Source organism: Lepisosteus platostomus, chromosome 18, assembly GCF_059453375.1.
Source record: "Lepisosteus platostomus isolate fLepPlt1 chromosome 18, fLepPlt1.hap1, whole genome shotgun sequence".
Taxonomy (NCBI): domain Eukaryota; kingdom Metazoa; phylum Chordata; class Actinopteri; order Semionotiformes; family Lepisosteidae; genus Lepisosteus; species Lepisosteus platostomus.
In genome coordinates this window covers 8,056,880-8,078,683 of record NC_142628.1, presented here as the reverse complement: position 1 = coordinate 8,078,683, position 21,804 = coordinate 8,056,880, and the positions used below count along the sequence as shown (strand labels likewise).

Below are 21,804 nucleotides of genomic sequence, written 5' to 3'. Positions count from 1 at the left end.
AATCAGCAGTGACTATGTTTGGAAGAATATTAGTGAAATGGGAATGGGTCCTTATGGAGCTATAAATCTACTTGGTATGTCAGTAAAATAAAAAAATGTGTTGATCTGTTATCATAAAAAAATTATATTAAAGAAAGTAATTGCAAAGGTTACAGAAAAGCTATTTAAATTTAAAGGTTAGACCACAGATGTAGTCTCAAAGGAAGTTATATGAATTGGATAACAAATTGTCTTAGAAATTATGACAATCTAAGAAAAAAAAGATATCTCATGTTGAACACAAAATTGAAAATGAATTGAAATGAGTTATGCAGGACTAGTACAATGCTTCTGCTGTCTATCTTTATAGTGAAAACTGGAGAAAATTCCAGTTTGATGGCTCCTGAGGTTTGGAGGATAGTCGGAAAACATTTGTCTTTTTAAAGTATTCTAGACTTTTGGGACATATCTGAAGCACGACCAGATCTGTTATTTTCTGTATATCTCTTGCAATAGCAAGCACAGAAGTGATGTCCAGTTTAAATAGGAGCCCATTGTCATTTTAGCTGGAATTATTACTTTAAAATAGCTGTTTTTTAGTTCTTACCATTTGCATTTAAACAGATTTGTGTGCATGACTTTAGGGATAGTGAAGGCTATGATCCACGTAACCGTAGCTGGAGAAGGCTTGCTTTTCTGCTTTAGTAGTGTGTTTTCCACCTTGCAGCAGGTGAAAGGAAACTCCTTGCATTCTGCTACCTGAAACAAAGCTGACTGGATTCTCTAGTGGACAATGTGCTGTAGGGGAGAGTACAGACCACAGGATGGAGTAGCTCTTGACAGAACATTGTCTGTCTTTCCGGCAGGTCTACAGAGAGCATAACAGAAGCCTCACAAACTTGTTCTAAAACACAGAAGCCTCACAAATTTGTTTTAAATCATGGTGTAAATTATGGAGCCAAAGGGTATATCTATTGGCCTTTTTGTTTGCTTCTAGAACAGAAATGAATAAACTTGACAATGTCTAGAAACACAACACATGCTGAATGGGCGTAATGGCATTTTTGAAAATAGAACACTGATTATTACTTTAGTGGAATATAGTATATTGCAGACAGTGTTGCAGGCTGAAAGATGCAGCTTATGAACCCTCTGCTTTACAGTCCTGCTTGTTAGAAAAGGGAATTTAACTGCTGTAATCACTTAAACAGCCTCCAAAAGGTTGCAGTTGAGATGCAGTTTCTCACACTCTTTGCGCAAGTTCTGATTTCAGTTTCAGACAGCTTTGAGGTTTTCTGTGGATGGCCGAAATATTGGGCAAGCGCGCAAAAGTTCATTGTGCAGAAGAGGAATGCTGTTGGCACCTTAGCTGCCCTCGGGGCAACATTAATGAGACCTTGTAATAAATTAAAAGAAACCATGTGCTTCATGGCTTGCGAGCGCAGACAGGGATACTGTACACAGTCATGTGCCATGTCCAAATTGCAGTGCCTGGTCCTAACAAAAGGAAAAGACCTGGGCTACTTCGATATATATACAAATGTTTATTGTTTTATCATATTACGCTGTTTGACAAAAATAAAATAAGCAACATATACAAATATATAATAACATATCAATTAAAAAAAGGAAAGTTGATTTATTACCACAGTTCAAAACACATGACAACCGTAACACAAACAGAAAAAGAAAAAAAGCTACAATGCCCTTATATATTTCATATCACGTATAAAAATAAGTCTATCTCCATAAGTACAGTTACAAGAAACATGTAAAACACTTAAATAGTGATATTTTAACATGTTATACATACATACCGCCAAAAAAATACATCGATTGCACATTTCTCTATAAAGATCAAGTTCAAGTATGATGCAATCCTTAATGGACTGGCAAGTTTATTTTTAGATTTCCTTTAAAGGGAATCTAAAGAAAAGTCTCTTTCCCCATACAGTGTCCAAATGATTTGCTTTAAATCAATAGCCTTGTAGCCCTGTCCAGCTCTCTCTCTTTGATGCATGGAGTGGTGATGTTACAAATCATGCTTTCAGCTAAATTTAGGAGACGGAAAGAATTTGAAAAAGTTCTGTCAGAGCAAATACATGCTGGTGTTTCAGTCACCTTCAGAGCTGAACCAATTTCTTTATTTTTGAAAGGGAAATGTCCTGGTTACCTTTTTTTCTCTCTTTGAAAAATAGTACTGTTTTTCACAAGCGTTTGCAAAGGTCTGTGAGCTGGATGACAGTGAAGGACCTGCTGGCTTGTCTTTTCATTTCCTGGGGACAATCTCCTCTGGAGCTGCTGCCCTGGGGAAGATCAGCAGCACAGCATTGAGTCTGTGTCTTTTGCCACTGAGTGTGAGAATTCATCAGCAATTCTCTAGAAACGTCCTGTAAGCCGTTCTCAGTGCCATATAGCTAGGACTCAGTATCATCCTCTTAAGAAGACAAGGGTTTAGATGCCCTGGTCTAAGTCCTTTAAAGATGGATTCAATTTTTTAAATTGTTTTTTTTTTCTGTTATTAACTTGATCACTTAGGTCATCCGAGACGATTCAATGCTACCTTACTCCTCAGAAAGAAAATGTGCCCCGCAATGACTTGGTGGGAGTCTTGGGCATCTGTAGAATCGTGGAATTCATCAGGAAGCTTCAGCGATGGCACCAGGGCCTCCTGCTCACGTTCGTCTGAGGAGATCCTCAAGTTTCTGTACTTGGTTTGTTCTGGTCCCGACCCAGACTGCTTTCAGTTTCCCCCCCAGTCGCTGAAAGGTGACTCTGCTCTCTGGTAGGGATCGTCGCCTCCTTCCATAGCCCGTGGGGCTGATCTTGTGCAAAGGAGCGCTGTGGACTCTTTGCTTATCACCTATCTGGTACAGCCGGTGTGCAAGGTCATTCACTGAGCAGGTACTCAATGAGCAGCCTGTTCTCTTTGACTGACTCACAGAATTCATATACCTCTTCACTCGGATATTGGTATCAGGGCTGGAAAAAAGAAAGACAGAGAGAGAGAGAGAAAGATTAATCTATATGTCTCATTCACAGATAAATGTATTTGACTCCTGATTGTTTTTCCCCTTCAGCTTGTCCTTACCACCCTTTGTTTCAACCACATTCTTAATGCCAATGTGACAGGTTTATTAACTGATCAAAACTAGTGCTACATTTGCAATACCAAATAAAGACTCTTACCTGGAATGAGGATTTAAGGTGTCTTTGACATCATCTTGGCTGACAAACTGCATATGGAATGAGTCTGCTTCACTCAGTTTGGACACAGATGAGCTTTTCAAATCCCTTTTCATTCTGTTGAGTGCCCAGATGCTCACCCTGAGAAAAAGTGAGGAGTTTTAGCCACAGAGAAATACAAAGTTCTTCTCTTAGAAGTGAAGTATTTGAAAGGGTTAGGCTCTAAGACAAGTTACTAAAACCTATTTACTGAACAGGTAAAAAACAGAACAATAGCAATAAGCTGGTTACCTTTTTTTCAATTGAGAAGTCAAATTCAGTTTTGCACTCTCCACACTGAAGACACCACTGGCTAGTAAACACCAACAGAAAAAAGCAATCTGAAGAATCAGTTTCATTTTGACTGGAAACCTGTTGAAAATATAAAAAAGCAGATTAGGTATTTGCTATTTAAAGCACAATAACATAAAATAAATAATGCATAGATGCCTTCTGCTACCTCTGCTCTCAATGCTCAGTCCTCCTGCCATCACCATCTATAATGCTATTTACTTTCCACTTGCTTACACAAGAGTCCAAAAGCCAAGAATGTGCAGTTATCATTCATTTATTTTGAGTGCCATGCTGAAGTTACATTTTGCTCAGGAAAATAGACATCCAACCATCACCATGGCCTGTGCATTTGAGCATAATAAGGTGTAATTTAATAACTTGGCTTTTGAAAATGTAAAAAAAAAAACACTTTTACTTAGAATTGAGTACTCTTTTATCTTAGAACCCCAGCAAAATCTATGCTGCTGGAAATCAGGATAACAAAAGCTGTTTGACATTTCTGCCTGTAGCCCTCAAAACTCCTTCAGAGCAGAGGGTCCTCCTGTTTGATAAGTACTGAACATTTAAGTAAACAAGACAGCTAGACAGATTCTGTGCACTTGTGCCCTGACATTCTCGAGAATTCATGAGCAAATCAAAAAGATTACCTACCTGAAAATTGTGATAATCCACTTGAATAAGTCTTTACAAACAGCCTGCAGTCAGAGAGTATCCAAGAAGCTTCAATGTTGCTTACAGTGTTGTGAAGTAGCTCTGTCACACTGCTAATGTTCTGACTCTTCAAGCAAGGACTCAGAGCCTTTATAGCATTAGTGGGTGGGGCTTCCTGACTGACAGTCATTCCCATCAAAATCTTTCCATAAGCAAGCTCATTACTATAATCCCAGTCTTGCCTTTTGTGATATTAATTTCACTTTCATAGTAAAGGGAAATCAAATTTCATACCATGGTAAAACATAACTCCACACAAATATCAGGCTTCAGTCAATAAGAAAAAGATTCAATATCTGTATTTGTATTTTTACTTCAAATGTGCTTCTTTTGCTTAATTATGTAAAGTAGATATAAGTATGTTTTTTAAATAAGTGATTTTTACTTTCTAATGTATATTAAAAAACTGTTTAATTAAGTCATAATGTTTATTTTTTAGACTAATGTCTCTACTTATTGCCTCATTGCTGCTGATATATTGAAAAGCTGTGCTATAATCTAAAAAGAAAATGGTTCTTTTAGCCAGTATAATAAGTAAAATAAGAAAGCTATCACAGATCTCATATCACCCAGATTATTACCAGAACATGGGGGGATAAAACACTTTTCAATCCATTGAATTCCATCCACCTCCTCATTCTCTATATAATCTAAAGAATGTTTCTGTAATACTCTCTATAGGCTATGTCAGTACACTCCAAATTAATGCCAATTGACAGAGAAACAGCTGTTACAACAGTATAATCTATGCTAACCCTACACTCAAACTAAAGAAGAATGCACATCTTCTTCAACATTAAAACACATGTGGAAAACATAGAAATAGTGTTCTGCAGCATACATAATTGTTATTGCACCCTAGGGAAAATATATGTATAATATTCATGTCTAATAGACTCATTGTATTTCTAAATATGTGTAGCAGAATATGTATAACAGCCATGTGTAATTAGATTTATTATATTTCTAAATATATCTAGCAGAGTGCATTACATTGTTCCCTGTGTTTTGAAGACAGTAAGGGGCATATTAGTACTGACTTTGCCAGGCTAGAAGTGGCATCTCCTTTCAATCATTTGTGCTAGTTTTTTACAAACAGCTTTTTCTTACCTGTGATCCATCTATTCACTTTGCTATCAAATGGAGCAATTATGGTAAATACAGTTTTATTTGAAGATCAGCACTACATAGTCATTAATTATAAACTTAAACATTCAGTAATTAAGACTGAGAATGTTTCCCTGTATAGTAAGTTGAAATTACAGTACTGTATGTCAGAGATCTAGAGATACAGGAGCCATTCAAACCTGAAATGGAATTAAAAATAGAGTTCTCCCGATTGTCTGATTGTATTATTGAAAAAATGACTATGAAGACAATTTAAAAAAACTGATTATTAAAAAAACAATTAATAAATAGATGTTGTAACAAAACCCAAACATCTGAAAGAAAACAATGTATATGTCATGGAAGGTCATCAGCCAGATGTTTATTAAATGTCCCCTGGGGTCAGTTTTAGCACAAGATGTTATGTGGATTAATGCTGGTACAATTGTGTTTTTTCTGACTAGTTGTGGTTATGGCATTTGCAGTGTCATGGGCATGATATTCTGGAATTGCACATCTGCAAACACATACATGTCAAAATCTTAACTATTTTCCTGTATTGGAAGATTTATATGTCTGTATTTATAAAGGAAAAGTAAAAAAGTTGGAATGAACAGTTACAACAGATGTAGTCTATGCAAAGGAGTGGCTGTCTCTTTGCTTGAAAGTTCATTTTTAAAGTGCTTAGAATAGCAGAGCTGTGTTAAGATCCCAGTCTTTAACATACACAAATATATTGTTGAAGATGCTTACTAACTTAAATATTCTGCAAAACATTATATATAGTTACAGGATATGACTATGACTTTGAATCTTACTGTAAATAATCCTTTCCATGGGGCCAAAAGAAGTTATTTAAAATAGTACGTACCCCAAAGTTCCTGTAAAATCTGTATGAACTCTTAATCAGGGTGTGCATTTAACGTCATATTTCTAATATTTATTCTTCCAAATTATATAAATGTACAGTATCTGTGATGGAAAGGTTCATTGAATGCAAAGTAGGAATTGATTAGAAAATAAATCCACCAAAAACATATTGAATCTAAATATTTCAATCCCAATAAAATGGAAACATCTATAAAACTTAACTCGTCCATCAATTTACTGATGACTGTTACATTAAATAAGTGCCCCCAGCAAAACTGAAATCACTGTGCTCACTTTGTAATTTTCTCCTTATATGGTTCATTTGTTTAGATTGCGCAACAATGCAACTGTCATGCAATTTTTTGAAATTTGTTCCTTATATAGTGTTTGCAGCTTTCCAGCATGTCCTTAAGGCATCACAAACTCAGTCTACATCTGTCATTCAACGTGTTATGCTATGGATTTTGATGAGAAGTTGTTATTTTTGTTTTGTCATGTGTTTGCATGTTACTCAAGCAATATAATGAGCAAGAGTTCAAATAATAACAGTAAATGCTTAATTAAATTGATAGCCTGCTGAGCACAAATTCTCATCTACAATAACAACGTGGAGAATAACCGCATACAGTATAAGGGACATATTACTAGGGCAAATAGAGCAAAATTCCCCTTCTCATGGGTGCTACAGCAGAGCTCCACTTAGTGTTGCAACTACAAGTCCAGAACCCCTGAGGATAATATAGTGGAAATTGAGCATTGTCCACACTGAACAATGACGATGATGACACCAATCAGTGTAACATACCAATACAGTGAATCATTTGCTTGTTCGCAGAAGCTGTTTTTGGAATGTGAAATATGTGGTGTAGATTAATACTTCCTTTCCAATCTGAATTTTTTTTTTCCTCTATGTTTTCCTCTATCTCTGTAGATAAACATACTACGCTGGGATGTTTGAAATAGGAGGGTAAAGCTTTCGGCAATCAGTGGAATCCATTGTCAAATGCATCTGCGGGCGAGGAATGAAGAATCCGAAACATTAAGTGATTAAATCGGGGCAATGAGAAAAATCAAAGCCCTGACTTTCTGTACTGACGCAGATTTGTATGGCAATTCTAGCAGCATAGCATCTAACAGTACATGATCACTTCATCACAGTTGTTCTCTGCATGCTGAAACAATTTGTACCACACACCTAGCGCTCCTAGGTTACGTCAACGGTTAATAAATAATTGTATTTACTGTATAATGTTCTTTCATGTGCTGATAAACAGACACTACAAAGCACACATTTAATCATGGTTTCTGGTAATAAAAAAATGGTCAGGTAAATAAATGTATCAAATGCATCATAAGCAAAGGTTACAAACAAGATGAGGTTGCTAATAGCCTATTGATCAAAGGATCTCAGACAGCCATTACGTGAAGAATAAAAATAATGTTGCATAGGCATAGTGCATTTGATCTCATAGGATGCCAGGGTGCTTCATAGTTTATAGAAGGAGACCCACTTCATCTACCACTGAATGAAATGGATCTCCTTCTATATGTGATGGACCTTTGGATCAGTATCTTGTGCTGAAGTGCAGCACCTGCACTGGAATATGCACAGCACCCATCATATACTGTACCAGAAGCCCAGTTGAATCAGTTGAATTAAGGAGACCTTTAGGGACACCAGGCTGTGCAGGCACAGAGGGGAATCCAACCATGACCTTGGAGTTCACGATCCTACTCTTCTGAAAAATGGCAAAGGATCCTTGATGGCCAAGTATTAAGGACACCTGATTAACATCTCTTTCAGAGGATGGTACCTCCAACAGGCTGGTGACAGGGGGTGTACTTTAACAAAATTTCAGGAGGCTTGTACCAGAATCCTGCAGCTTGAAAAAAAACCCATCTACATGTACTGGAATGAATCAATTGATTTTAAAAGAAATGGCTCTCAAACGTAGAGTTTCCTTTACGTCACTTGAATAGTGACACAAAGAAATCATGCTTAATAATCCTGACAGGATTGTTGTTGGCTTGATTACAACTGCACTTGTACTCATTTATATTTCAGTAGATTTATCAAAACGCTGAACCTTTATCGGAGTATAAAAGTATTCTATTAAAATATGAAGTATTCTAAACCTGCTCTTCACAGTCCTGAATTTAATCCTTGCTTTAACTCTTAAATTAATTGTATATTTACACTAATGTTACTGGACACATAGCAGTGGTTCCTGTGTTAACAAGTGACACCATGACCTTCAATATTCGTTGAGATGGAAAGGAGGGAGATCCTTCCTTTTCTGGAGGATCTGTTCTGAACTGAACCAATTAAAACTTCAGCCAGGCCCCAGAGTAGCTGTCTGTATCATCTGAGTAAATAAACTATGAGAAGAATGGCTCTCTGGAGCTCTTTTCCTGGTAAATTCCAGTGTAAACATTTTCAGAGAATGTAAAAGATAACTAAGCACAATCTTCCTAGAAATATCATGACAGACACTTAAAACCAATCATTTTCTTAATTAATTGAAAAGTGATTGAATTATTGAGGTAAGAATGATAAATACACTACATTAGTCTAAATATTTATATTTGCTAAATTCGAAAGACAAATAACCAGAAGACAGAAGCATGCTGAAACCCTTTCTAGCAATATGCTGAAGGAGAAAGAGAAGAATTTCATGATACAACAAAGAAGTGTTTATTCGTTCAGTCACAAGCACTGTAATAGTGCAAGCTAACAGCCCGCTTTTTGACTGTTTAGGAGCTATGCATGATTCAGCCCTTAACAAATTTAAGTCGTTTTAAAGCTATTCAGTTTCTGGCAAAAACAGGAGAAAAGGAGAATCCCACTGCTCCAGTGTTTTTCCACACCACTGTGATGTTTGCTATTTGTGTTTGGCAGAGCCTTCCACGGCCCTTCTGATATAAATGCTGCAGAGTTTAGAAGAGTTTCCTCCTCCAGCATGGCCAGTCTCGTGTGGTTGCATTTTAATAAGTGCAAAGACGTGGCACCCAAAGGCTCACTTTAAGAATTGAATTACTGTTTTACTTGACCAGCATTTGAACTCGACACCACATAGTGTGAGGTGGTGTAATGAGTTATAACAAGCCCAATAAATATGCCAGCACCTATGTCACCTTGCAAATCACAAATGGCAACTCACAAACTCACTGAAGTTAGCGCATGTGAGCCTGGCCAGTACCTGGATGGGAGGCTCCTGGGACAGCTGAGGTTATGGCTGGAAGAGGTGTCAGTGGGACCAGTAGGGGGCGCTCACCCTGAGGTCTGTGTGGGTTCTAATGCCCCAATATAGGTGACGGGAACACTATACTGTAAAAACAGCACTGTCCTTTGGATGAGACATAAAACCGAGGTCCTGACTCTGCGTAGTCATTAAAAATCCCAGAGAGTGAAAAGAGCAGGTTGGTAACCCTGGTGCCCTGGTCAAATCCACCTTGACCTTTACCAGTCACGGCTCTGTTCTCCTGCCCACTGAGAGCTGGTGTGTGTTGAGTGTTTACTGGCGAACTATGGCTGTGTCACATCATCCAGGTGGGGCTGCATAATAGTGGTGGTGGAGGGGAGTGTCCAGAAAAGCTCTATTATTATTATTATTATTATTATTATTATTATTATTATTATTATTATTATTATTATACATCAAGGTGGAATGGCACTGAAACTGCTGCTTAGTTTGCCCAGCATATTATTTTCAGGTCAGTTATCAGCTGTTGATATGTTTATCCTAGTTTCTGGCTTTTTGCTGTTGTTCTTTTTCTATTTTGAAATTGCTTTGGGTTCATATTCTCCCAGTTGAAATCCCAGAAATCGCTCTTCCCACAGATTTGTAAATGTAAAGTTCCAAAAAAAACAGGAGGTTTTTACAGAGAAATGAAGTGTTTTTGTAGAGTGACATTAAATGAGGGATAATGACAAATCCAGTTTAACAATGCCCTTCCTGTGTCCTGGCATTTTATCAATTAATGTTTTATCTTATTTCCAGACTCGTAGATATTGCTTTTACACTTCTCAAGGAGTCCTTAGTCGACCTCAAACCAGAAAGCCAGTCCGTGTTACTTTTGGAACTTAATATACCAGTAATAAAAGTGGAAAGTCAGCGGATGACAGAGTTTTAGGTATGCTGTTAAAAAAGCTTCAAAACTCAGGTTTTAGCATTTTTACATTTCCTAATCCCAGTTGTGTCACTCAGGAGCTTTGTCATTGTCTGAGCGTGTATGAAAGCGCTGTCAGATCTTGCACCGTGCTTGTGCTACTACACGTGTACATTGAAGTGGTAAGAAAATATTATGGTGGCAGAGGATGTTTTTTATTTTGTCAAAATAACCTTATGATTGCTGTGCCAATAAACTTTATTAGGTGTTAATGTCCCAAAGGAAACTTCCCAGCAATAAATCAAGGGCTGATTTAAAGGCCAACAAAAACAGGCTGCCGTCTGCAAGGTGCTGAAGCTGAGGAAGTAAAGGCAGCAGATGACAGGCTTCCCTAAGGCTGATCATTACACATTACACGCTTTACAAGCACCCACAGTGTGCATACAAAATGTTTCACAAATGTTTATTGTGGTATGCTATGGTAAAAGCATGGTAAAACAGTAGTAAAATTGGGGGTACTGCAAATTACAGTAAAGTAAATGCATGCAATGTCCTTGGGTATTGTCACCCAATGTATGGTGTGTAATGGTGTATTTACTGTGGCTAACCCCTTTAACAAAAAATTAGATTGTGATATGAGATATTTACTCTGTAAATGACAATATAAACTGTACAATTTAAAGTATTTTTATATCACGGCGACTGAAGAAGAACATCTGTAGGCAACCGTTAAAAAAATGTGGAACCTGTAAGTATTTAAGTACAAAGGGTTTATTGTTGTTAGTTACCTAGAGACGTGTCATTGACGACCAGCAAAGGTTTTTCTTAACGATATTAAAATAAACTGACACGGGCTCCAAAACATTAAAAACATGTGTGAAAACCCAACACTCTTTTGTGCCAAAGCCATGGGATATTTGGCCACAAAATAACTAAAAATAAAATCATAATTTTATGGTCCTGTCAGAATGTTCGACATTGCATCATTAACGCAGGAGAACTGGAAAACAACGATTTGCTTTAAGTTAAAGCACGCATATGGCACCAACATGGTCCACATACACCTGCTTTTTAAGACGCCGCTTGCTTTAGCATTTACTTGTACTAAACAACATGCAGCTGCTAATGACTTGCTAAATAATTGAAGTCATCATTTCACTAAAGAAATGTTATTTTGCTCGCCAGAACATTTCCATGTCCTGTCAATGCCCCAACGACACCACATTTTTACGGCAGCCTTCAATTTAAACCAAAGTACTTTTAAAAAAAGATTTAAAGGTTGGCCAGCGCAGATATTCCAGAAAAGGAAGCAATTAGTCTTGCCTACTGTAATTACATCTTGCGTTTCCAGCAGGAAACGTTGTTTTAACAAATCAATGCACAGCTAAAAACTACCCTAGTATTCTTAACACGTTTGCGCTGATTTACAAAATGTGACTGTGATCGCTAAGTGTTTTTTACATTTGTGGAAGACGGCGGGTTGCATTTCCTTTTTCTGCAGAGCCTGTGATTATACAGCACGAATTTGTGTTTGTAAACCCAGACGGCCCACGCCCATACAGGATCACTTACAGCACACGCAGGCGCACTGCCCTTACTTGTGTCAAACATGGCTGTGCTTTTGGAGAAAGAAAAATGCTGAATTGTCTTGGTAGAGGTCGTAAATCGAACCAAACATGGCGAGGCTGGTTGATTATTTCATTGTCGTGGGATACGATCATGAAAAGACTGGTGAGTTTTCGAAAAACGCAATTCTTTACGTCCTGGAAACACCGGACTGCTCTTGCGAAGGGGGGATTCCTCAGGCCGTGCAAGTCAGTGGGTTAATAGGATACTGTGGTATCCAGATTGGATGCTTTGGCACTACGTTACAGTGTATTGTTTTTTGTTTTTAAGAGGGGTTTGTTTGTTATTGCTCAGTGCTGTAAAATGTAACTGTACACCGCAGGCAGGAGGAAGAAAGAATTGTAAATATAGTTTTTTTTTCTCTTCTTTTTAAGTAAATGAAACTTTACTGGAACAATTCAGCCTGTCACATCCTGAATGAGTAATGAATGACGTGCAGAGATTATGTTTAACAACGCTTGGAATTGACCATACTAAGACAATAGTGTCTGTGCTTACTAAAGCCCATTATTGGTAAAACAAGTAATGTACGACAACCGTTTTCAACAAAATGCAATTTCAGTCCTTACGTTTTCTAAATTGAGTGACTTATATGCCCACCTACTGATTCGAGGATCTAGGACTGGTATAGCAATAACAAAATAAAAAAATGATCCTCAATAATTTGAGCAAGATATATAGCTAAATTGACATATATTTAGTCGTGAATTGGGTGCATTTTTTAATTTTGAATGTCTTTCTTTGTGATTCATTTTAAATGCTTTGGTCAGCATTGTATTTGCAACCATCATTGCCTACTGCATCTTGCGGATCATTTAAAATGATCTTCACGGCCCAATAGGTTTTAGTTGACTGAACTGGGCATGTTGGCTTCGTGTAAATACATAGATTTAAAATATCGTTGGCGTTTTGGTAGAGGATCGTTCTATAATTTTGGAAACGTTTCCTGTTTTGTGTAAGGTAGACACTCTTTTCTGTGAACAAAGACGAAAACAGGTACAGTATGGAGGAAAAAAAACAGGTAGCAAGGCCACAGGTGTTTCCATTCTCATTAGCTAACGGTTTCTGGATTGCTGATTAGATCAAGCATGATTTACCTACAAAACAATAATAAACCACACACAGGCTTTCACACATTCACTGAATAGCAGAATCCGGAGAAGCGTGCACCCCAATTCTTATGTGCTATGGCATTTTGTTGTAATCGTCTTATAGAGCATGATCTTATAATCATGGACACGCATGACACTTGCTTGCAGAAGTCATCTGTCGGTGTTAATGGGTTGTGGCGATGGAGATGCATGACAGAACCTTTGTAAACTTAACTGTCGGGATTCCCTAGGATAGTTAATGTGAAGCACCGGTGCCCGCGGGGAGTTTAGGATAGGAATTGCTGAGGTCAGATTGGAGCAAATTCAATTGTCACGGTTTTTTTGCTATTAGTTTTAAAGTCTGCCCTGAGTGGTTTGCCCCTGGTTTGACTGATGAATCAGTTTTGCGTCGTGTCCAAGCTCTCTTTAATTTTACAATCTAAACACGCCGTTAAGAGTTTGACACAAAATACTGTAACACGAACTGTTAGGGAATTAAATCATCGGTGATTAAAAAGCACTGCCTGCTGTTTGGGGGGAAATAACTGGTTTATTATGATATTAGATTTTTTTCTTTTGTAAACAAGAACAGCAACATTGAACGCAATGCATTTTTATTAACACATTGCCGTGTCAATTTCTTAAGAGGTTGTATTTGTGTGTGATCTAAAACCCGATAGTTCTGTTAACTACCAAGCAGGCATAATATACAATATCTGGCATTCCTTGTCTACGTACTGTACTGTACGTTTGACATTTTTTCTTTATCTGGTTTTAAGTGAATTTGACAGGATGTGGTAGAACTCTTGAGGTTTCAGCGTAACAGTCAGAAGTAGCTGTGGGTGTTATAGAATCTTTTTGTGGTTTTAAATGTGTCACATTTTTTTAGATAATCTTAATATTCATGTGGGAAACAAACACCTGTACTTTTATGCTATTATTGCTGAACGTTAAGAAACCTCCAGTTTATAAAACTATTTTGATGATTTACATGGCACCATTTAAAACTAGAAGGCAAACCTAAGCACAGCACACCTAATCTAGACATACAAATAGCTGTATCTGCAGCTCTGCAGATGCAGTTAAGCATTTATAGTAATTCCATTTGCCTATAGCCAAATGCCCCTGCTGGAACTACAGGAATCTGTCCTAAGATGCAGAATTGAAAAAGAAGGAATCCAAGTAAAGGAGTTTTTTTTTGATGAACCGGAATCAGCAAGTTGAAATCCCAAAGTGAGATTATAGCAAATTAAAACCCCTCAGTGTCACAGAAAAATTAAACCCATTTCACTTTTGGATTAAATCTTAGTTCTTCTGTGTGAAGTGCTTTCGGATCGTTTGGGATCAAAAGCACTATACAAATGCAAGGAATCAAGGAATTATTATTATTATTATTATTATTATTATTATAGTCCACAAGTATTTCAATAATATTTAAATAATATGGTGGTGTGTTACGTGTGAAAAAAGTGGGAATTTAAAGGTTAATTGCTCTTTCCAAGTGTGTTTGTTTAATCTCAGTGTTTTTTAGTGCCCCCTTCCTCAGTCTTTCTTTCATGCTCAACAGAAGCCATGCAGAATAAAAACCCTCATCAGTTATTCTTTGTTGAACCATTACAACCATAATCAGAAATGACCGGGTACATCTGAACAAAATGGTCATTGTTACTGGATTACAGTAATCCATTTCAAAGTTTGAATACTGTACATGGGTCAATTGGATTTAGGAACAAGTCTTGTTCTTGTCACTGATAGCTAAAGTACTGCAATAAAAAGAGCAGTTTGCTTTTTGGTTGTTCCTTGTGGCACATCAAACAGCCTTTTGCCTTGGAGGATGTTTTTTTCTCCCTCCCTAGGAAAGAGGAAACAAGTACTTAACTGAGAAAATGAAAGCTGAAAGCACAAAGTAAATGCAACAGGAAGGTGCTTATAGCAGAATGGAGGGAATTCAGTCAGCTCTTTTAATGCACACGATTCAGTGTACAAGTTCCACATATTTCACAAACACACTTCACAATATCCTGTGCCTTGCAAATTAAATTGTCCAATTTTGTTTCCCAATTATCATTTACATTTTACTACTTCTACTTACTTCTTTTAATTCAGAGTATGTCTTTCAAAAATTGCTATGCCTTTTTAAAATTAATTTTAGGGTAGTTGCAATGACAGATATCATAAACTTTTCTTTCAGAACTGAACATTTTTCCTTAATAGTTATTTGAAATACAACAGCTCCTACAAATATGAAAAAGAGAAGTCTTAATAAATCTCTTTCTCTCCCCAGCCTTTGCAGAAATATCATTTTTTTGGAGTTGTGCTTTATTGCTTTTAGAGTGCTTTGAACTGCATACAGAACACAACTGCTTTCCTCTTAGAATATTGCTCTGTGGTTCACAGTAAAGTTGTTGTATAGAACATGCTTTTGAATTTATTTATTTTTGTACTTCGAATGCTTACTAGAGCCAAGAAGCGTGCTTCCTGCCTCATGCCTACAAAAATGTCCATGTTCCTGCCCAGAGCTGGCTAAGTATAGAGTATAAGAATTGACATGCCTGTCAAGCAGTTTGGGGTTTTGATAGTCATTGAAGACATCTACTGTATGTAAACTCAATCTCAACACTAGTTCTGTTCTTAGAGGAGAATTGCCCTGGTGCCTTGTTTCACTTGGGCAGTTGAAAAGCTTGCTTTGTCATCTGCACGCAATAAGGATTGAAGCCTGGTGACATCAGCTCAGCTCAGTGCTCAACCTACCTGTGTCATACAGTCCCCATATGAGAGCTAATACTGTATGAGGGTACTGTAGGTCTCTCCGCTGTGTATAGTCAGTGTAAGCATCCTCAGGTGATTGCATCTGGGAATATATAGCACTGACAAAGTCCTATAACTTTATCTGTTTGCCTGCTTATGAATTAAAGTGACTATTTTTTTCAGTCTCTTGCTGATATGAATTAACACATTTAAATAGCAGAGTTACAGGTGGTCGTTGGTTTTGTGGGGTGTGTCTGGTATAGTAGTTAGAGGGCTCTGTAGGCATTCATCATTTTTCCTGCATGATATACCAATTTATACAACAATTAATCTGATTCATTGACAGAACTGCTGTAACCTGAAAAGGTGTCAGTTGGGGAGACATACTTGGTTATGGAAAAGATTGGGTCACTACATCTGTGTTCTACTGGTATTGTATTTCTAACTGGTTATAAATGTTTTCTGTGTGCTTGGTGAATTGTTGGCTTTTAAAAAAAACATATTTTTAACAGATGTCGTACCACTGAAATTAAGAAACATGATCAGGGAAATATTTCCCTGTCGCAGATGCCCCAAACCATAATGCTTCTGAAATGGGCATGTTTGACTCTGGTGGGCATGTTTGACTCTGGTGTCCTTCCTCTTTCTGTGTCCCTGCAAACCAGTGCTAAAAAGCACTATTTTTATTTACACAAATGCCTTGAATAAGCATATTCATTCATACAGATGCAGGAAAGTGTACAAGAAGAAAAGGAAACTTCTTCTCTCACCTTTTAAATGAGCTTTCCCTGTGCTACATTACGACATCATCTTCTGACAGGGACAGAAATAATTGAAAAATAGAAATGATAACAAATTTCTGAAGCTGCCAAACAGGTGGTGTTTGTGAGAAGCTACATGATTTGTGCTCAATACGTTGGAAGAGCACCATGCTGAGTAGGTAAGCTGTGACCATGCTCTTTTTTTGTGAATGTTGATTGACTAATGTGGAAGGACAAAATGTTCCTGGCATTGCACAAAGCTCCATGGATTCAGGCAGTTTCTTCAGGAATACAGCTTCTGGAAGTTGTAGTACTACTAAATCTAATAAATGGGCTCAGTTAATTACAGCTGATCCAGAGAAAAGGATGCAGAACAGGGTGAAAGAAACTTTCTGTTCCACTGTGCTCAGTCAGTTGACCCTCCATCCTGAGACAGCTGTAGGAGAATAGGAGTTGTCGTTTGGGATTTATTTTTTGCCTTTTTTGTACTCTACCATTGGGCTGTCCTTGATGTGTTAAAATCATTTCGGTTTTGGAAGGTGGCTGATAGCACCTCAGCAATCTATGTGCCCATTTAAGACTAAGTAGAAGTAGAAGATTAAGGTGGAGAAATAAAAAAAATCCAAAGTTCAGGTTATGTTAACTATGGAGATAATAATTTTGTACTGAAAAAGTATGGAAAGCCATGCATGAGACAAAACTGTGAGCTGTTCGGCAGAGAGTTCTGCCATAGCGTTCCTGTGAAGTTTTGTTCATTTATAATCTTAAATTATAAAATTATCTTGAATTGGTTATAATTCATTACTTTTTTGTGAATTTTCAACAATATTAATATTAAGAACAATATTGGTGATGAGGTGGGGGAGTAAAGGGTATGCCGGTCATACAGTATAAAGGTTACTGTAAGTGAAAGTCAGATTTTGTAGAGGATGTGTTTATTAGTGTGTGTATACAGTATACTGTAAAGTCAGGAGTACCATTACCGATTGTGTGACAATTTGTGCAAGAGTATCTCTCCTCCCTTGACCTCGCATGTCATACGGCAGTCGTTCTGGATTCTTTCCCGAGTTGTCGTCTGCTTAACCCCTCTCTCTGCAGCTTCAGTCCGCATGGCGTGATTTTGCACCGACTGACAGTCTTCCTTGGCAGACACTTTGCGGCAAAGGACACAGGAGGTTGTACTGGAGAGGCCGCAAGTTATTTTTCATACTGCTTGCTGGCCCAGCGACGTGGCCCTTCACCACAAATGTTAGGCAGGGAATTAACAACAGCAGCTATTTTTGTTAAACCACTGTACTTACTACCCTATTGCACTATATGATGGCTTTACAAGTACCCTGCAGTTCCTGGGTACAGCAGTTTATTATGGACCCTCACAACCCTTTGTGTAAAGAGAGTGTGAAGAACTGCATCACAATCCATCCAGCGTTTTTCTAGCTTCTTTATCCAGTACAGATTGCATGAGAGCTGGAGGCTATCCCAGCCAGCAGTGGGTGCAAGGCAGGATACACCCTGGACGAGACGCCTGTCCATCTCAGGGCACACAGGGATTCAAACGTGCCCACACATACCGGGGCCAGCTTTCCCAGAAGCCAGTTAACCGACCAGTTACCACAGTCTTTGGACTGTGGGAGGAAACCAGAGCTCCTGGCAAAACCCACACAAACACAGGATGAGCATACAGACTCCTCACAGACAGTATTCTAGGTCCCAAATTGAACCTAGAGCTCCAGCACTGTGTAGTATTTTCCGTCTTAATTTTTCCGAAATTCGCTTTGTTTCGGCTTACATGTATATCCTTGGTTCCTGAAGTAGTGCTTAGCATTAAGTTTGTTATTGTAATTCAGTTGTATTCTTGGATTTGTTGGTTCATTTTGCTGTGCTTATTATTATGGGTGTGCAATTATATAGCGCTTTGTGCTTAATAGTGGATCATTATAATTTGTACGATTCAAAGATTAAATTTGAAAATTATTATCACCTTATTTCTTGTAACATCTGAACAGTTTGTGGTTTGTAAGGAAGAAAATGTTGTCTCTTGTTAATCATAACTAACACAGGAGACACTTTTGGGTTAGAGCTAAGTGAGGTTATACAGTATACAAGCGTTAACTATTCCGTTAACTACTAGGCTAGCTTGTGTTGTTGACTGAAGCTTATTGTTGTAAGATTTAAATCTGTCCCATTTTTAAAGGAAGACAAAGAGTCAGTACTTAACCACATTAATGACCTACGATTTGTACTAGACTCCCTGTAAAGAAGTATTATTTACACTTATTTCCTGGAGTCCCTGAGATGCTGTTGCACATGAAGGTGCCCTTCGCATGTGATGACTCTCATAATTTCATAATTTTATACATTTCTTTGTGTTTCATGTTCTACACTTACATAAAGCAAACATGATTTTTGTTAACTTAGTTAATGTTCACAAAAATTACTAAAAGCAATGGAGTCTTAGCTGCAAAAATGCTTTATTTGCACTGTTGATTTTGCTCTGTTTGATTTTTGTTAAAGTAACTGTACTACTGTAATGAATTTGATCCCGTAGGTTTAGTAATGTTATTGTGAAAGTTAACTTCTTAAGATAATTTAAGAACTGTAGTCTTGAAAATATGAGGGTATTTCCAAACTATTTGCCTTCTAGAGTTCTTCTGGCTCAGATTTGCTCTTTTTCTTCCTGTTAACAGGGGTATTCTTTTTCCCCCAGTAATTAGCAGAGAAAATCCTTAAATGGAGTTTTTCTTACAAGTCAAGCAATAAATTATAAATTGCAAGCTGATATTAAGGAGTCCGTCTGTTGCCTCTACTATACGGTACATGAAATGCCTACATTAAGCGACGTTTTAAGAAACACATAAAATGCACAGAAATGAGCACATAAAAGTCTACATAATTTAGTAGGCTCTAGTCATTGGTTTGATAGTTCCTTTTCCTTTTTTGTAGGTCATGAACACAGGAAAGGTATTATGTAACTTTCCTTAAACTGAACAAAAAAACACCTGCATTCCATTCTCAGGGAGAGCAAATGTTACCACATGCTTAAAGTGTTTCCCTGAAGTGCATACAGTAGATGTTGTTGGTGGGATTTTCTTATAAAAAAGCCCTGTGTTTTATTACTTAGTTCCTGTGGGGAAAGAAGTATGTAGAGCTTGGAGATTTAAAAAAAAAAAAATCTGTACCCTGTTATCAACAGATTGTATAACTCTAGCAATTTCTTGATATGTTGCTGACAGAAATGGGGCAAGGGGTCAGGCCTTTCTTATTGGAGCAACAACAGCAGCAACCAAAGTATCCGTACAATGTATATACAATCTAGGTTTCAGTTGCAATGTACTTACTGTATTATTCCAAATTTAAAACAGAATTTCAGCCCCGAAATTCCTCGCAAATGCTAAACTGAACATGCGGGATATTTGTAAATCTGGGGCAGTGCTTGATTTTATACTATCGATACGTAAGCTAATTTTCTGCAAAACTCAATGGATCAATTCATTTGCATTTTTAAAGTTAAAAAGCAGCACAGTAATACACGTGGACCTCCACAGGCCTGGCAAACACGGCTTATACAGTATAAATTGCATGTAGGCTTATGGCTGTTTAAGAAATGTGTTTGTGCCCAAAATCATGTACAATTTTTTGTGTCAAACTGGGATGAAGTGGGGAAAGCACTTATCTCAGGACAAAAAAATAGCTTTACTCAGTAGAAAACACTCCATATTTTCAATTAAGTACATTCAGTATATTTGTTTTTCTAAAAATGTGCAATTGTACAGTATATGCAGTAGCATTGTACATGTAGTATCAGATTTGTAGTCAGTGTTTGCTTTTTGAACTGTTGGGAGAAAAGAAACCTGGTTCAATCAATTGTTATTTTCAATCATTATGACCATAAACGCATTCCTTGATTATCTTTTATTATGAATAAACAATATCTAGTAGCAGTAGGTCAGTATGACGCATATAATTTGACCACATCCCTTAGGTTTTAGAAATTTGAGATGGTATCAATAAGATTAGAATCTGTTTATTAGACTAACATGTGGCTTTAATTTTTGATTGTTTTTGTGTATTTTCAGTGAAACAGTAATCTCTACGCTTTTGCTTATAAAATATGTATGTACGCAATTGTTCGAAATACTTTGATCCCTGGAGGTTCTGGTGCTGTAGCCCAGATTTTCGTGCTCACCTGTCTCTGTTGGTTGTCCTGTTGTCCACAATAATTATGTAATTAGATGCTATTAATTGCTCAAAACTAAGAAATTCAGAAGAGCCCAATGCAGTCAGACAATGGAGTGAACAATACTGCTTTCTGGGTGGGGGTGTGTGTGAAAACAATGCTAAAATAATACTTCATTCTGATCGCAGTAGAGCAATCCAAAAGCACAAACTGTTGCCTTACCAACATTTTTCTTTTTAAGAAAATAAAAACTTACAACTAAAAAAAAATGAGCAAAGCATTAAATCTAGTTTCTGGCACTCGTTTCATCAGAGAAAGTAATGATTTGTTTTTGTTACATTTGGCAGGTAGAAGTAACTAATAAAGAGTCTCAGGTCAGACAGTCAATTGAGGGGGCTGCTGTAGGCTGCAATTCTAGTTTTATTAGTTTATAAATTAGGCTGAATCGGAGCACCTCTGATTTTTAAAGAGCCTTTTGGTATAAAGGGCCTCATTGCTTCAATTAGAGGAAACCCTTATTTTGGAGTTGAGAGCCTGTGGCTCATCACTCTGTGGCTTGTTAATGTTTGCACAAGCGTTCTGAACTCGTCGCACAATTCTGCCCCCCAGGGGGCTGTTCTGTGCTCATGTTGCGAGGTGAGCTCAGGCCACCGCCTTACCTGCAGAGCGGCCAGTGGGTGGAGTGGGCTCGAACTGGTTTGTTCAGTTTTTATCAGAAGAAATCTCAATTTTGTTATGCAGACATGCATTAAGCATATTTTAAAACACAATTTTCCCATCCTGTTTTTGGATTTCAGACGTCATGCACATGTTTTTAAAATGCAGTCTGCCCACACTTGTTCTCTTTGAGCCAATATATACTGTACTTTTCAAAACATATCAAGATAATCAAGCTGATAATGATCACCCCTGTTACAAGAAAATTATATCGTTAGCTTAAGGAAGTAAGACAAATATCAAGTGAACCACAAGAGAAATGGAAAATGAATTTTGAAGATCAGTTATGGTGATTTAATTTTGTAAAAAAAAAGGGAAATGTGAAAATAACACCAGGGAGCAAAGCAATAGGACTGGAGTCGCCATGCTCCTTGTCTGTTTCCTTTAG

The 21,804-nt window shown here is 37.4% G+C and overlaps 2 protein-coding genes across 3 annotated transcripts in view; one reads left to right on the top strand and one right to left on the bottom strand.

Moving 5' to 3' along the window:
- Positions 1–1,508: 1,508 nt before the first annotated feature.
- LOC148645579 (pro-adrenomedullin-like) lies at positions 1,509–4,291 on the bottom strand. Its single transcript, XM_088611454.1, has 4 exons — positions 4,150–4,291; positions 3,457–3,576; positions 3,169–3,306; positions 1,509–2,961 (listed from the first exon to the last, which is right to left on the bottom strand). Exons 2-4 carry the CDS (start codon positions 3,561–3,563, stop codon positions 2,655–2,657), a joined length of 552 nt encoding a protein of 183 aa, XP_088467580.1. The 5' UTR covers positions 3,564–3,576; positions 4,150–4,291; the 3' UTR covers positions 1,509–2,654.
- Positions 4,292–11,863: 7,572 nt separating this feature from the next.
- The window catches only part of sbf2 (SET binding factor 2), a 144,858-nt gene continuing 134,917 nt past the window's right edge, over positions 11,864–21,804 (top strand). For both annotated transcript variants that reach the window (XM_088610865.1, XM_088610864.1), the window contains exon 1: positions 11,864–12,027. In XM_088610865.1, the coding sequence (XP_088466991.1) occupies positions 11,973–12,027 (55 nt within the window). In that variant the 5' untranslated portion in view covers positions 11,864–11,972. The remainder of the gene's footprint in view (positions 12,028–21,804) is intronic.